Source organism: Pteropus medius, unplaced genomic scaffold (genome assembly GCF_902729225.1).
Source record: "Pteropus medius unplaced genomic scaffold, Ma_sr-lr_union100, whole genome shotgun sequence".
NCBI lineage: Eukaryota > Metazoa > Chordata > Mammalia > Chiroptera > Pteropodidae > Pteropus > Pteropus medius.
The window spans coordinates 9,009,877-9,027,428 of record NW_024342471.1 but is presented as its reverse complement, the minus strand read 5'-3'; the positions used below and the strand labels follow the sequence as shown (position 1 = coordinate 9,027,428).

The following is a 17,552-nucleotide window of genomic DNA, read 5'->3' as shown; positions in this document are numbered from 1 at the left end:
GATTACTACTGAAGTTTTGTTGAGACTTGTGACGGGAGTATTTCTCTTAGAGCTTCTTGCTTGAATGGTTTAAAATGGTGTCTTCTTTGTAAAATGCAGTATTAGCCACATGAATTGCCTTGGACCTTGTTATCTAGTTTAATTGTTAATGCATTTCAGAGCATTTGCAGTTGAAAAAACTTCTCCAAGTCGACATTTAGGTCGATCTTGTTGTTTGTTTTTTTTTAAATTATAGAAATATAACAAAAGACTGGTTGTACTTGATTTTGAAATTTGGTAGCTTTGATAGAATGGAAGATTCCTGGACTTTGTGGAAAGTAGTTGTATTTAGCCGTTTTCCAAGAATATTTAAAAGTTGGAACTTTTACAGGTAGTTAAAATAATTTTATGGTAATTTTTGAAGAAAATGGTGTGTTTATATAAAGCGAGGATGTGCTTAGTATTACTGGAAAAATTTTTCTAATGAAATGGAATGCACTTTTATATAACTTTTATATATGCTCGATCTATTTGATTATTTTGTGGATTATGCATAATTTCAATTTTTCTTATGTTCATATCTATTAGGTGAAAAATACGAAGCTTTAGAAACCATTGTGGTAGTTACTTGGAACATGTTGTTATGTGCTAATAATACCAGTATACTTCAGCCTTCTTTCATTTTCTTTGACATGCCAAATGTTTTGATTGTTGCATATTGAGAGTTTGGGGGGTTTTGATACAATTTTTAGATGTGAAACTTGATTTTGTGTGCCAGTGTGTTCCAGGTGCTGGAATCCAGTGACAATTTCATAGTTTTTATTCCATTTTGTAGAGACCCACTCTATCATTCAGTTTAGATGAATCTTAGGAAGAACTTCTAAGTGTCAGTAATTGGTTGCACAGAAGATACTTTTAGATATCCCTCCCCAAAATTCAGGGACTGTTGTCCATTTCTGTATTTCCTGCCTGGTTCACAAGTGCTTAATAAATGTTCATGGAATAAATGAATATTGTTAAAAGTTTTAGGTCAACTAAGCAGAAATATAACTTCACCTAATTTATAGTTTATCATATTTTACCACCACCACCCATGCATTTTTTGGTTTGCATAGAGTTTAATTCATTAAGTTTAAAGCCAGCTTTTAAGTCAATACCAGTAGTAAGGGTGAATGTTGTCAGCTAGGTTGAAGTGATATTGTTAATTTAAAGTTTTAAATAAGTAAGATAATGAACATTTTTTGTTGGTATTTGGGGGGATTGAAAAATAATATAGTCTTTTTGGCAGGAAGAATAAATATCTTTAGAAATATCTTTTGATTTGCTGTTGAGTACTGAGTAGCGATTAATGGGAAAGTTAAGTAATTTGCTATCAAAGGGACACATCTCCCTCAATGTCAAAATTATTTCATTAAGAATGATTCCAGAATCTGAAATGTGATCCATTTTGGGAATGGTGACAAAACCAAGTGGATGAAGCTGTGTTCTTTTTTTGTAAAGCCTACCATAATGTGATTATGCTGCTTATAGTGTTGAACCCATTATGATTGGTTCTCTGTTGTTCATATGTTGAGGCAGACATTTGAGGGGTGATTTTTGTTTCCTTTGAATCTGAAGAACTTAGCTCTGCTGTACCCTGGTTCTTGTTGATTAAAGACATTACAGAAGAAAGTTAAAATTTACTTTTGGATGTTTATTATCAGATGAAGAATGGAAACAGGTTCTGGTTTGTGCCTTGGCTTCCTGATAAAAGAGGATTGTTGTCAGACATTTTATTCTGAAATTCCAAGTGATTGGAATGGCTAGTAAATAAGAAAATCTGTCTTGTCACAATAATATGCTAAATTTTTGTAGCAGATATTTGTAATTTATACATGTATGTATGTGGTGTTTGTAAAGCTGAACCAAGACCACTATGTTAGGACTAATTCCTAACATAAAGTGGAAAAATATACTAAAGCAAGCTTCTTTAGATTTGCTGGAATGTATTGGTGGACTTAATGGCAAATCAGACCCATTTTCTCTTCTACCCTTATGTTCTATGTATAAGGTAAAACATGTATTTTAGATGTTATGTTGCACAGAATTGTTTCAGTCTTCTTCTAAAGTTCACCAAAGTTGAAGGTGATTGGAGTGGATTTTTCATTTTGGTATCCTGCATTCATTTGCTGGGTGACATTTAGAACACAGGAATGAGTAGGTTTCCTGGAAAACGGTGATACATTTATTAAATTATTGTGCTCTTTACAAAATGAGGTGTTGAAAACAAAAGTACTTGAGTTTTCAGTTTCTGTTTACCTTGCTTATTTGAAGGAAGAGGTGTAACAATAAGAGTTGTGAAGTCCTGGCTTCTAGCCTGAACTTTCTATGTACTTTTTCTTTGGTATGGGGTGAGATGGGACTTCTCTTTGCTGAAATAGAAATTCACAAATTTATATCTAGTTTGATTTCTGTACTTTAAATTGAACACATAAACCTTGAAGTAGGCTTTTGCCAAATTCAGCTGGGCCTTTCAGTTTTTCCTTGTAGAATGAGATATTTTTCCTTGTTACAATCATTTCTGGCAATCCTGTAGAAATTTCTGACAGGTGACCTAGTATATATTCCCTTTGGGCTTAACCGGCTGACCTGAAACTTATTCCTCTCCAGATGGATGTAAGGGTCCTTTTCGGGTCTGGAAGGGAAGAGCCTAAGGAACCTTACCTTTAGGACACATGTCCTGGCCCCACACCAGATAGTTTGACTTGGAATCTCTAATAGGGGATCTTCTGCTTATCATCACAAGTGCTTAACTAGAAAATTACCTTGGTTCTTGGCTCATAGAGTCAGACCTGTACTTTTAGAAATAAATATTGCAAAAATCCATGCTCTTCTTCATTGACCAGAGCCTTTACGTAAAGCAAGCTTTTTTTCTGTTTCATGTTTATCTTCGTGATCTGTTTAAAACTATGAGATGTAGCTTTAAAATGAAGAGTTTGAAAACTCTTTAGACTTCCTTAGGATCAATTTGTACAGCATAAAAGATTAATACAATGCTGTGGGCTTTTGAAAGCGTTGTTCATGATATTCGCATAGCTTTTGTGGCAAAACAGTTTCATTGTTCTTGAGTAATTTGAGTAGTTGTCTAGAAGATGTTTGTTTAGCTTGTCCTTCAGAAAAGTTTGGAGTAAAATTTTTAAATGTTTTACTTTTCGGTGATGATATTAAGCTCACCGTATCTTGATCTTGAAAGATAGTTAAAAATGAACATCTTTCTAATAGTCTTCCATTGGCAATCTTATTACCTAACAGTGACAATTCTGTTTCTCTGAATTAAAAAATGACCTTTTGAGTATAGTCGTCTAATCATTTGGTCATATATGTTGCTTGTGAATTGTTTATTATAACTTCACCAGTTTGGGAGAAATTCCAGTGAAAGATGAGTGCCCCGTATTTACATTGAGAAATATTCTTAATATGCCAGGTGTTTTTAGGGATTTAAAAAAATATATGTGTTTCTTGGGACTGTTACAGATTTAGAAGGAAAAGCACTTTTCCTTAATATTTTGAACCTCAGTGGTTTTAACTAGAAATTAGCCCTTATAGCCAGAACTTTCTGTCCATATATATTTTTTTGATGTTTGATGGTATTTTGGTACAAAGGAGAATATATTGAAAGAATAATTGTAATAATTTCCATAAGTACCCTTGAATTGATTTAATTTGTCCAGGAACTGTTATTGTGAGAATTTGTGCTTTTTTCATCAAAAATGTGAGAACCTGAGGAAGTAGGTAATAGTTGGACTTGTGTTATGGAATTTTCTGGACTGCTTTAATCATCAAGTGATAAAGGCAGTTACCAGCTGTGAAGCTGAGAGCTTTATGACTGTTTTAGTTTTTAATTGATTCATTCTTGGATTATTTATGACATATTCTTGATGTATGTAAACGTGTAATGTTTTGAGACATACCTCTATACTTGGCAAATTTGAAAGCAATGCCAAGTAATAAGCATGTGTGAGATTTTGGTACATGTCTTTCTTTTTCTTCTTCTTTTTTTTTTTTTGATATGCATTCTAATGAAGTACTCTGGTGGTTTCAGACTCGCCTTCGTAATGTACAGTTCAGTGTGGCCTGTGCGTGTTTTGTGTTTCCTGCATTGATTTTTGCCTCCGTTTATTCTCTATTGCAGTCTAAAAGTTGGTTTTAATTGGTTGCCCACAGGATTGACTTGGCCTCTACTTCTTGTTAAGAAAATACATCTCTTGTTTTATCAGGTAAGAGATTTTGAATAGAGGGTTTGTTTTTACACAAAATGAGATAGCTATTAAGTAACATGAAAATATGTGTAGTAACTAAATTGTGGGGGTTTTTGTTTCTGTTTTTTTTCTTTTTTGTTGTTGCTTTTTCACAAGCTTATTTGAGGGATGGGGGTGGAATAGACTGGGTACCATGATAGATGAACAGTTGTTGCTTTCTTTGGGGGTCAGTTTTACATGGATGCATGTCTCCTGCTGACTTCTCGATTATTAGGCAATAAGTAGCTGTTCTTTTCCTCAGTAGCATTCTAGACTAATTACAAATACAGGTGCTTGTTATTGGTATGGTTTTTTAATATTCCTTAGAAATATAGGTAGAGATAATGAGTCACATGTTTTAAAATACGAATTTTGGCTTTAGTGGTACCTCATTGTTTGGAATCTGACCCTCTTGTTAAGTAACTAAGGTAGTCTCAAGATAGGTTGAAATGATTTATCTGTCAAACAGGTACTTAGTAGCAGAATAACAGATCTTCATATTTTTCAGAACCTAAAATCTTTTCCTGTTTAGATGGTTTTATGAATAAATCTTGTGCTCTACTTCGGTTTAATCCTAAACCCTTTTCTACCTGGTAATCTGGGCAGATCTTCAGTATCATGTTTCCATGTGTACCTTGCACAGACTTTCACTAAATCCCTTCTCTTAGCAGCAGGTGGTTTGAAGACTCACTGTGTATGTCACTTTAGCCCTGTGTTTGATTTTCATGTTCTTGGGACCATATCACGTTCCCCTTTTAATTGTCCCAATGAAACTAACATCTCTCTCAGGTTGGTTTGGGTACGTAGATTACCCATGATGTTTCCCCCACATTGTGATTAAATGATTAAGCATTTTTTGAAGTTGAAGAGGAATGCTATCTCAGTTTCGTATATAGCCAGTATATTCTAGAGCCAGTGAGGAATGAGAATTTGATTTGATGATTTAGAACCTTCTTGATGAACTTCCTGATAGACTGCTAAATAGTAGATAAGGAGAAAAGAGTCTGTTGATGGGATTATCTTTCAGTATTAATTTTTCTTGTTCATTCTTGCAAACTATAAAAATGCCCTCCCTCTGCCCAATTTCTAGTATTTTTATAATGATCACACAAAGCATTTTGTTTACTAGTTCATCTTTCAGGATTAAATTTGAAGGTGGCTTTTAGTGGTGTGTGTGTGTGTGTGTGTGTGTGTGTGTGTGTGTGTGAAAGAGAGAGAGAGAGAGAGAGAGAAACTGTCAAAGTCAAACAATATATTTCTTTTTTGGGTAAAGCAACCATAACATTGAGCTCTGATTACAGATTTTGTGTTTTGAATTAGTATTCATTAACATTAAAAAACTGCTTTCATGGAGTTATAGAATTCTTAGAGCTTGCACCAGGAAACTTTGCTCTTCTAATGTTCTTATTTGATAAGATAAAACCAAAGCTCAAGTAATTTATAATTTCACCAAGGACACAGAGCCAGTTTAATAGGTTTATATTTAAATGTTGATTTTTAAGATGTCTTGGGAAACACCCTATGTTGTTGACCACATAAGATTCAAATTATTTTTTTTCCAGTGCCAGGAATTTGTTTTTTTATCTCTTTCCAAAAGGCTGTCCTTGCATTTACTCTTAGAATCTGTAAGAACCGAAATACTGAAATTTTACTTAAATCTAGGAGAAACTTTTATTAGATCTAAATGGACATTATCTAAGGAGATGAGTGAGTACCCAGAAATTCTACAGGAGTTTATGTTGGACCAGAGACTATAACAGTCACTGAATAAAGTTCATATTCTACCTCTTTTAAAACAAAAGTAAAAAGAAATATCTCTGTTTCATTGTCAGCCCTTCCCTATGAGAAAAACAAGATTTTTTTTTTTTTTAATAGAGGGAATGAGTTATGAGGCATGAATTTTAATTAAAACAGCCATGGTGAATGGCACTTTAACCAGGGTCTACTTTTTGGAGTGATGAGTATAGGTTAACTAAAATTTTGGCAAATTTAGTCAGTATTTCTTTTAGATTCTTAGTATGTATTAACTTTGTAATAATTTTTATATAGGTTTTTTTTGTTGTTTTTTTTTTAATAAGTCCATAAGGCAGATTGAAGAGTTTTAGGGTGAAATATGGAACCAGTTCTCATTTGAGGCTTGGATCTACTTTGGTGTTAGGTATTATTTGTAATTAGTTTTGTTTCTGTTGGATTTTTGAGGTTGAGCCATATAAAATGACACAAAATTCTATGAAGTTGTCAGGTTTATAAGGAAGATGCTAAGTCAGTTTTAAATATTTGATGTATCTTTTGCATGTTTTTCCCCTATAAATTGTTAAACTTTGTTTCCTGATTTGACTTGCACATTTCTTTTAATCTTAGATCTTACTGAATGGTGGTCTGAATGATGTATTAGTGATTTTACTGTCCTATGGTTGTACTTTTCCCGAAACTTTTGAGTCCTGGGGCTGAACTTCTAATTGTTTCCAGAATTAATTCCTTTTGGAAGTTGAAATTGTCTAGGTTTTACATTGTAAATGGCATATGATATTCAGTCTTTAGACTATCCAAATTTAAAAAACAACATTGCTTGTGATAGTTTGAGGAACTATTTGAGGGCCTAATATGGTTATCTGGTCGTTCTTGTAGCTAAAAACTTCGTGTGATAAACAGGAGTCTGACCTGGCCGTTGCCTTTTCTCATCTGCAGGTGTGTGTGGTTTCAGCGCAGCATGGCTGTGGTCATCCGTTTGCAAGGTCTCCCAATTGTGGCGGGGACCATGGACATTCGCCACTTCTTCTCTGGATTGACCATTCCTGATGGGGGCGTACATATTGTAGGGGGTGAACTGGGTGAGGCTTTCATCGTTTTTGCCACTGATGAAGATGCAAGGCTTGGTATGATGCGCACAGGTGGTACAATTAAAGGGTCAAAAGTAACACTATTGTTGAGTAGTAAAACAGAAATGCAGAATATGATTGAACTGAGTCGCAGGCGTTTTGAAACTGCCAACTTAGATATACCACCAGCAAATGCTAGTAGATCAGGACCAACGCCTAGCTCAGGAATGAGTGGCAGGGTTAACTTGCCTACAACAGTGCCCAACTTTAATAATCCTTCACCCAGTGTAGTTACTGCTGTTACTTCTGTTCATGAAAGCAACAAAAACATACAGACATTTTCCACAGCCAGCATAGGAACGGCTCCTCCAAATATGGGGACTTCCTTTGGGAGCCCAACGTTTAGCTCAACCATTTCGAGCACAGCCTCTCCAATGAACACAGTCCCACCGCCACCAATTCCTCCAATCCCAGCGATGCCATCGCTGCCACCAATGCCGTCCATTCCCCCAATACCAGTTCCTCCTCCGGTACCTACATTGCCTCCCGTGCCTCCTGTGCCCCCAATACCACCAGTCCCTTCTGTGCCACCCATGACCCCGCTGCCACCCATGTCAGGCATGCCACCCTTGAACCCACCACCGGTGGCACCTCTACCTGCTGGAATGAATGGCTCTGGAGCACCTATGAATCTGAACAATAATCTGAACCCTGTGTTTCTGGGTCCATTGAATCCTGTTAATCCTATCCAGGTGAACTCTCAAAGCAGTGTGAAACCACTTCCCATCAACCCTGATGATCTGTATGTCAGTGTACATGGAATGCCCTTTTCTGCAATGGAAAATGATGTTCGAGATTTTTTCCATGGGCTCCGTGTTGATGCAGTGCATTTGTTGAAAGATCATGTAGGTCGAAATAATGGGAATGGATTGGTTAAGTTTCTCTCCCCTCAAGATACATTTGAAGCTTTGAAACGAAACAGAATGCTGATGATTCAACGCTATGTGGAAGTTAGTCCTGCAACAGAGAGACAATGGGTAGCTGCTGGAGGCCATATCACTTTTAAGCAAAGTATAGGACCCTCGGGACAAACCCATCCCCCTCCTCAAACACTTCCCAGGTCAAAATCGCCCAGTGGGCAGAAAAGGTCAAGGTCAAGATCACCACATGAGGCTGGATTTTGTGTTTACTTAAAAGGGCTACCATTTGAAGCTGAAAACAAACATGTCATTGATTTTTTTAAAAAGTTGGATATTGTGGAAGATAGTATTTATATTGCTTATGGACCCAATGGGAAAGCAACTGGTGAAGGCTTCGTAGAGTTCAGGAATGAGGCTGACTATAAGGCTGCTCTGTGTCGTCATAAACAATACATGGGTAATCGCTTTATTCAAGTTCATCCAATTACTAAGAAAGGTATGCTAGAAAAGATAGATATGATTAGAAAAAGACTGCAGAACTTCAGCTATGACCAGAGAGAAATGATTTTAAATCCAGAGGGGGATGTCAGCTCTACCAAAGTCTGTGCCCACATAACAAATATTCCATTCAGCATTACCAAGATGGATGTTCTTCAGTTCCTAGAAGGAATCCCAGTGGATGAAAATGCTGTACATGTTCTTGTTGATAACAATGGGCAAGGTCTAGGACAGGCATTGGTTCAGTTTAAAAATGAAGATGATGCACGTAAGTCTGAACGCTTACACCGTAAAAAACTTAATGGGAGAGAAGCTTTTGTTCATGTAGTTACTCTAGAAGATATGAGAGAGATTGAGAAAAATCCCCCTGCCCAAGGAAAAAAGGGGTTAAAGATGCCTGCGCCAGGTAATCCTGCAGTTCCAGGAATGCCCAGTGCTGGAATGCCCAGTGCTGGAATGCCTAGTGCCGGAATGCCCAGTGCCGGAATGCCCGGTACCGGAATGCCCAGTTGGGAATGCCCAGTGCGGAATGCCCAGTGCAGAGAATGCCCAGTGTGGAATGCTGCCCAATGCTGGAATGCAGAGTGTAGGAGAATGCCCAATGCAGGAATGCCCAATGCGGGAATGCCTAGTGCAGGAGGTGAAGAACATGCCTTCCTGACTGTGGGCACTAAGGAAGCCAATAATGGGCCTCCATTTAACTTTCCTGGTAATTTTGGTGGGCCGAATGCCTTTGGGCCACCACTGCCTCCTCCAGGATTAGGAGGGGCCTTTGGTGATGTTAGGCCTGGTATGCCTTCAGTTGGAAATAGTGGTTTGCCTGGTCTAGGACTGGATGTTCCAGGTTTTGGAGGTGGACCAAATAATTTAGGTGGGCCAGGATTTGGAGGGGGACCTCAGAATTTTGGAAATGGCCCTGGTGGCTTAGGTGGCCCTCCTGGCTTTGGAAGTGGCCCTCCTGGTCTTGGAAATGCCCCTGGCCATTTGAGTGGGCCACCAGCCTTTGGGCCAGGGCCTGGGCCTGGGCCTGGTCCAATCCACATTGGTGGTCCCCCTGGCTTTGGCTCTAGTTCTGGAAAACCAGGACCAACAGTAATTAAAGTGCAGAACATGCCCTTCACTGTGTCTATTGATGAGATTTTAGATTTCTTTTATGGCTATCAAGTGATCCCAGGCTCAGTTTGTTTAAAATACAATGAAAAAGGTATGCCCACAGGGGAAGCCATGGTGGCCTTTGAATCTCGGGATGAAGCCACGGCTGCTGTCATTGACTTAAATGACAGACCTATAGGCTCAAGGAAAGTAAAGCTTGTATTAGGATAGCTGTTCACATTAATTCTTTATATAGGGTAGATCTTCATAGTGCTGTGATTAATGCATCCAGATCGTTTTCCTAGTATTTCCAGGTTAGAACCTGTGGATTGTTTCAATTGCATATAGATTGGTTTTCATAACATAGAGTATTGGTTGACTGTTTACAAGAAGACTCACTATCAGGATAAACATTGCTGTATGTTACAGTAAAGCTGTCTGGAGAGAACACAAAAATGATTTTGGCATACCATTAGAGAAATGATTTGTAATACTCAAATGATGACATAAAGCTTATCAAGGAGCCTAGATTGGTTTTGTTTTATACTATATGGGATGAAGAAAATAGAAATGTTTAAATAGAGCTCATTAAGGATGCTCTTGCCAGCTGCTGAAAAATAGAAGTTGGCTATTCTTGGAATTTGGTTTAAAGCTGGACAGATTTGCTTTGTTATAGGGTCAAAGCTTTGTCTGAAGTCCTCATTTTCTTTTAAAATTGAATAAAATCTCTGTATACAGATTCACTGTATGTACCTTTATTGCTTCTTGAGGGTTCTTGCTGTATAGACAGTTTTGCTTCTGAAGTTGCTGCTTTGTTTGCCTAATTAACTCATTTGTAAATGAGCAGAACTTTTTTTTTTTTAAATATAAAACTCCACACTTGGTTTGTGCTATAACCTTGAACTTTAATTTCTGATGTCACACTTACTACTGTGTGGAATAAGACTTTGCCACAAAAATAAAATATGGAGTCCTCTACCTACCAGAGCCTTTTTGGTTTGACCACCAAATTTTTTAGTTCAGAACATTTAAAAATTGTTCATGTTGTTTGGATGGCATAGAAAACCAGAAACTACTTTTAATAATCATTGTTTAAGTTGCTTGATTTGAAGTCCTGTCCATGATGGACTAATGTTTTGGCAGTTTCCTTCTGTCCCAAATCTGTGTGAAATTTTGGCCTGTAAACAAAGAGGGTCCATTCATGAAAGAGCATTATATCGAGGTTTTTAAAACAAGTTGAAATTGTTAGCTTTGTTAGCAATAGTGTTATAGAATTTAAAAAATCCATAAGCTGGTTTGTAGATTAATGTGCATTTAATGCTTGGAGGCTTTTGGTCTAGTTGTATGATCAGGAGCCTGTTTACAAAAATTCTTCATACAGAGTAAAAATGCAACTGCCAGAGGGGAGAGAATTGAGATCCTTGCCCTTTCATACTCTTTTCTTTGGCATTCAGGACACTAAAGCAGGAGGACCACATGGGTTCTGGTTGGTAAGTGTCCTTGTCATGAAAACATTTGCCTTACAATGTCCTGCTCACTGCCACAAAAGGCTCTACTTATGGCTACTTTCCTTCTTAGTTAAAAATGCTCTAAAGATGTGTCACATATTATAAACATATGGAATGGGAGAATGATGAGATACTATGAAAAAAAAATTTTGTCTTTTACATGGACCGCTGTCTTGGTTTGAAACATCCCCAACATTTCCTACAAATGTGCTTACAAAGGGATCAGCCTTTTAAAATAAGTATGTCCTGTTTTAAAAAAAAAATAGTGCCTTTTTGGTGTTGCAAGTCAGTGGAACACTAAAATACAGAGTCATGTGTTGTGTAATTTAGAGTTAAGAGTGGCAACAGTTTCATTTTTGTGTTATGTTGGAAAGTCTTCATCACTATAATTTAGAGGATTGAAAGTACAGGATTTATTGTTTAGGGAAAAGATTGGATAGACTTTCAAAAAAGACATGGCTGTGTTGTGGGTCTGTTGATAATTCACGAATACAAATTTGCCTTGACAGATCACTAGAAATTGCCTCCTCAACTAAAAAAGCAATATGATGTTTGTATATGCTGTTCAATTTAAGTTTTCTGTTAAGTAATAATTTCTCATTCCAAGGACAGAGTGCAAAAAACTTCAGCGCTGTTTGGGAGTCTTATTTCAACTGCAGATTATTTTCCCCATTGGAAAGCTGATCTTTTATTTTAGAAAAATGGGTTATTTGAAGATGAAAGTCTTACCTTTTTCACAATTTATTTTGCTTATATGTTCGTACATTCTTATTAAATATTTTATCTACTTTGCAACAATTTTGTTATTTCTACATCTTAGGTAAATGCTGAACAGGAAAACTTGATTTCATTGTTCATCAAATTAAATAAATTAAGAAAATAGTGGTTGTGTAGAAACTGGAGAGGACTGTGTTTCATATTTGGTTGAATCACAACAGTGCTTTTCTTGTTGTGAAATGTAATTAAATGCTTTGCCCTCTGGAACTTGATTTTTGTGTATCTGAGACTTATTACACATTACATAGTGCTAACTGTTAAGCATCCTGTTCATCTTGCTCTGGGCATTGGAGTTTGAGTTTTAAAAAAAAATTCTTGAAAATAAGTTCTGTGAAACTATTCATACCTCTTTTCCTACAAATTTTCTCATAACTAGGTTTTGGGTGATAATAAATTTACATTATTTTCTTATTTGCTTTGTATGGTATGAAGGATTTGTAAAGCTTTGCTCAAAGTTGTGTGCATTTGTAAATGCTATCATGATATTTTCAATTTTATGTGTAAATTTTATTGTGTGTTTTGGTGACTGACATTAATGGAAGAGAATCTTTTCCATTAATTTTTTTCTTTCCCCTACTGAGGGTTTTTTTTTTTTTTAAGATTAGAGAAATCTACAAAATGTATTTTGTAAGTAAGCAAGTTTGTAAACTTTTTCAGAACTTTAGTGAAACATTTAGCTCACAAGCAAAATTTGGAGGTATGTTCTGTGTTTACACTGTAGTTTGGATATACAATTATTAGTGGCTTAATGCAACACCATTAAGTGAAATGTTGCTAGCTTTGTGCTCTAAGTTGTCAAAGCAACCACAGTGAAAATTTCGTTAGGAAACTATTCAGAATTTCAGAGTAATATTCAGTGTAATTAGGTCAGTCTTAACCCACTGGATGAAAATAATAGGGTTGTGCATGGAAGTAAGCAAACATACATTTTGGGTGCAAATACCTTGGATAAAAATAAGGATGCATGAAAGCCTTAATCAAACTCTTAGTCCCTTTTATTGGATTCTGTCATTGTGTAGAGTTATGGGTCAGGTATTTAAAATTAAATCCACTCATCAGTTTTAAGGACATTTAAAAATGAGTAAAGAAAATGTGAAATTGCTGCTAGTCAAATCTTCTGGAAAGAATTTCTGGCAGTGATCACTTTTAAAATTATTTCCCACTTTGCAAAATCACCAGTTTTAAATTGTTTTACTGGCAGTTCTACAGTAGTCCAAACTTTAGAAACCAAACACAGTAAAATGATTCGTTGCCAATATGGCCAGAAATTGCCAGCAAATACTGCCTTGGCAGAGGATTTTGTTTATAAAGATGAAGTCTTGGATACTTTTCAATAAACATGTCACAAAATAAAACAGGCTGATGCTTTTAATGCTTTAACTGCACAAGAGTACTGAGCTATACAATCAGGTATTTCTTTTTTAAACTCCTGAAAATATTTGCCTTTGGAAAGGTGGATTTGTTGATCTTGGAGGTAACGATCGTTGCTTATCCTTGTCCACTAATGCTGAAGTGTGGAAAGAAGAGGATACCTGGAACGGCAGGGAGGAATTTTGATTCTAGGTGAAATCTGGTATTCACTCTCTAAGACTTTCATTTTATTATATGTGTTTTGCTAGCAAGCCACTTCATTATGTGGACTCAGAAAGAACTGGAAACCCAGTGCTCCTTTTCCCAGGAGCCTTAAAGGGGTCTGTGAATTGTCTTTTTAAACTGATTAAGAAATGGGAAAAGATATCTTCAGAATACATTGTCAATTGCACGTATCTCTAAAGCTTTGTCTTTCTTTTTTGTTTACTTGTCTGTGCATTAGTATGTGAGGTATTTAATGTGGAGAAGAGGGGAGAGGAGTCAAAAATATTGCTGCTTTCTGACATTGATGCTCTGGTTTGTCCCTTCCACATCTGTTCATCTTCTGAAAAAATTAGCAAATGAAAGTTTTGATAAACTCCACAGAGTCCTTTAAAAAAAATCTGGATTGGAGTTGCAGAGAAATTAGTGGGCTATTTTAACCAAAGCTCTTGAAAAATAGAACTTTTGTCTTTATCATGAAAGAGTTTTAGCCTATATTTGAGTTTGAATACCAAGCTTGTATTAATTAGACTAGACATATTTAATTTCTGTTTTAAAATTATGAAGATTTGACTAAGCATTTGAAAAATCACAGAGTGAAATCAGCTGCCTACAGAGATCCAGAATGGCCTTTACTATCTTAAAGAGGTGGACTGTATGCTAATAAGTCATTTTTTGCTCAGGAGAGATCACTCCTATAATTCATTGTTGTCTTCTTTCCAACATTTTACAGCAAGAAATAATTTATCAATTTATCATCACCATCATTCTCCTTACTCTCAAAAAGTAGAGCTTTTTTGAGATAAAGAATCCAAACTTACAGCTATCCTTTTTAATTAAAAAAATTGCTTGATTTCAGTTTCATTTTTTTTAGCGAAAAATCTGATAGATCACATTAATTTATTGTAGGATGTTCTGGAAAGAGTACGCTGGTGGTGGCACAATTCTCTAGTGACTTTTCAGAGAAAACCCTTCTACTCAACAGCATAAGCAAGAATTCTTTACTGTGCCATTCCTGGATTTATTCTTGGTTCCTTGATACTTTGTGCCAGAGAACTCGTAAGCATCCTAGAATTGGCTTCTTTTCTGGATCAACATAACCAACAACAAGCAACTAAGGTGGCACTGCTTTTCTGCATACTGCTCTACTATTAAAGAGTTTAGAAGGGGCCAGAAGCCACCAGATGAAGCTTTCTAGCCCCAGGGACAGAAGGGCAGCACTCTAAAAATCTGGGGGTAAGAAATAGTGCTGGGGAAAGTCTCATTAACCATATTCTCTGAATTTTGTCAAGAGGGCCAAGGACCTCCCCACCCTGCCCCCCGCAGTGAAAATGTTGACAGGTCATAGAGACTAAGCAAACACCAGTTGTAGAGGAGTGGTGAAACGGCACAGCAGAGCACCGGAGTTGGCATCCCAGCTGTTCCAGACATCTGGACTTCTCTAGTAACAGTTTTGAGTCATTTTTCCTGACCAATTGACGGCTTACCATTTTGTGTTGAGAGAAGGAAAAATAGACCATGACCAGCAAGAGAACATAATGTGGGCAGAGTCAAAGACGTTGAATAAGTGTAACATCCCAGGAGTGAGCTATCTTGAATTAAAGCAGGCTGCCCATTGGTGTTTCATTCCTTCCCATTCTGATGCTTCCAGTTTTCCCCTTTCACTTGCTATAGTAAGTCTGCTGGTAACCAGGACTATGAGTTTTACTTAGACTGAAGCCCCCCCTCACTGCTTTCTCTGTAGCTTCCTAACTGGGGTCAGGGGGGCATGAATTCACTTACATCTCTTGATTAGTGAATAAGATTTGTCACACATTTGTGCTACATATCAACTGTAACAACCACATTGTTATCACAAGTCACCTGTTAGACCTCGCAGAATGGGAAAAAGCTTAAGAAAGGTAATAGAATTCAGCTACTTAAGGTGTCTTAAATCATACCAACTGGTGCTCTTGCTGATTTTCTCATTTTCCTTTTGTTCCACTTGGAAGTAAGTTAATACCATCCTCCACTACTCTCCCCCCATACATTGGGATGCAGTACAGAGAGGATCATGTCCTTTATACATAACTCCCTTCTCTCGTGTGGGCCTAGGGTCTCTAATGCTATGGGTCTGGCTAAAGTGGTGGGAAAACTAAAGCACCGCTTTCTGCCGAAGTAGATCCTGCCAATTACCTTTGCTTCTATGACCATTGAATTGACAGGTTGGAATTGGAAACATCTCTTGCCTCCAAGGTTTTAAGACAATTTCACATGGATATGCAGCTTAGCCATAGCTGTGACCCTTGCTAACTAAATTTGTTGAGCAGTGTTCACCTAGCATTTACACACTGGTAGAAAAGGAAGCAAAATAAGATGCCTGTTTTTCAAGACTGAGGTCTTAAATTACACAAACGCATGGTTGTACTTTTACATGTACAAGATACACTTAATGTTCCACAGGAAACTGGATAAAGGGTTCTTGACCAATTTCTAAATGGTCAGACAGAAACAAGTGTGCTGGGAACCTTGTGTGTAACCTGACGGAAAGTGTGATCTCTAACCAAGGTTCTTGGGGAAGCAATATGTTAATTTAGTAAAACGAAATGATTAATAGTGTGAAGGAACATAGTGGCACTCTCTAAAATGGTACTTGTCCTGGAAGCTCTTAAAAATCACATGAAACAGCATAGCCTGAGTGTCATGACAGCCGAATGGTCAGTAGGGAAGGCAGGCAAGGGTTGGTTCTAGGGGTGTTCTGGCCAAGCAGAGGGATAGGACCTTTCACTTTTTAATAATCTATTGAGTAGCTTCCAAATGCCACTTCTTATAAACTCTCTATAAATACTTCAGAATTATGTGAATTTTCCTATCAGTTTAACCAGTTATATGCATAGTTGACTACCTGAAATTTATTCCTTTCTAGTTTTGGATCAATTTGACATAGAGTTTTAGCTTTTTATGAAATGTCAAATTCTTGGTTCTTGTTCTAGACCAGCACTGTCCAATAGCATTTTCTCCAATGGAAATGTTCTTACATGCACTTATATAGTAATTACATGCATCTACTATTAAATGTAAATAGCTACATGTGAGTAGTGGCTACTGTATTTAACAGCAACAGAAAATTTTCCATGTCTGGACAATTTGGAGTTTTCTGTTACGCAGTACTATCCAATAGAAATGAGATGTCATATTTTTCTAGTAGCTGTATTAAAAAGGTAAAAAGAAACATGAAATTAATAATATATTTTATTTAACCCAGTAGATCTGAAGTGTAGCCTTTTCAACATATACTCAATATAAAATGAGATGGCTTATTTTTTTTTGTACTAAGTTTTCAAAGTACGTAAATTTTATAGCACATTGTGATTTGAACTAATTACATTTCAAATGGCTAGGAGTTATCCTTTTGGACAGTACAGACATATTTAAAGTTATTCCCTGTTGTTTCTCCTTTATTTCTGCTGCATCTTTTTAGCTATTTCTTTACTTTTGAGTATTTGAATTTTGTTGCAGTCCTCCTAATCTTTTCTCCTCCTGATGTGTTTACATTGTTTCGGAGAACTTGACTCAGTTACCTTTGCTATGGGCCACACTGGAGGTTAACTAGGTGACAGTTTTATATTGTAAAGTTATTAATCCTGCACCAGAAGCAGCAGAACCAGAACCTCTCTCCTCACCACCCCACACCCCATCCACAATGGCAAGTGGGCAAATAAGTGTGTTTATAATATAGTTTCCCTGTTGTTGAAATCCTCCCTTTTTTATTTCTGGGCTTCTGTAATATACAAATTCTAAAGAGCAATCCTTGAGATCTCCCATGTCTCCCAAGAAAACTTACTCCAGTGGGGGTGGCTGGCATTATGAACAGTAGGTAGATTTCTAATAGCGCTGGTCTCCTGCTTTTGTTTATTCACTGAGCTCCTTTAGTGTCATAGATCACAATGAACACTGAAGATGCATAAGTTCTTGTTGATGCCCATGCTATAGAGATAGATGTTCAGGAGGGTGGTCCAGTACTGTTGGCTTGGACACTGCAGGTAACAGAGGCAGAGGTCTCATTAAAAGACAGATTAAAAGAATAGGTCCCAGCAGGGCAGGGTCGGGGTAGAATCGTTTGCCTAGTAT

At 36.9% G+C, this 17,552-nt stretch overlaps 1 protein-coding gene across 7 annotated transcripts in view; it reads left to right on the top strand.

Moving 5' to 3' along the window:
* Positions 1-17,552, top strand: part of CPNE1 (copine 1) — a 33,512-nt gene that overhangs the window by 1,296 nt on the left and 14,664 nt on the right. Inside the window, exons 2-3 of one of the 7 annotated variants that reach the window (XM_039864197.1) lie at positions 4,151-4,235; positions 6,945-9,804. The exons of 4 other annotated variants lie outside the window; for them this stretch is intronic. In XM_039864197.1, the coding sequence (XP_039720131.1) occupies positions 6,967-9,804 (2,838 nt within the window). In that variant the 5' untranslated portion in view covers positions 4,151-4,235; positions 6,945-6,966. The remainder of the gene's footprint in view (positions 1-4,150; positions 4,236-6,944; positions 9,805-17,552) is intronic. 2 more of the 7 variants (XM_039864192.1, XM_039864191.1) reach the window with 2 other exon arrangements.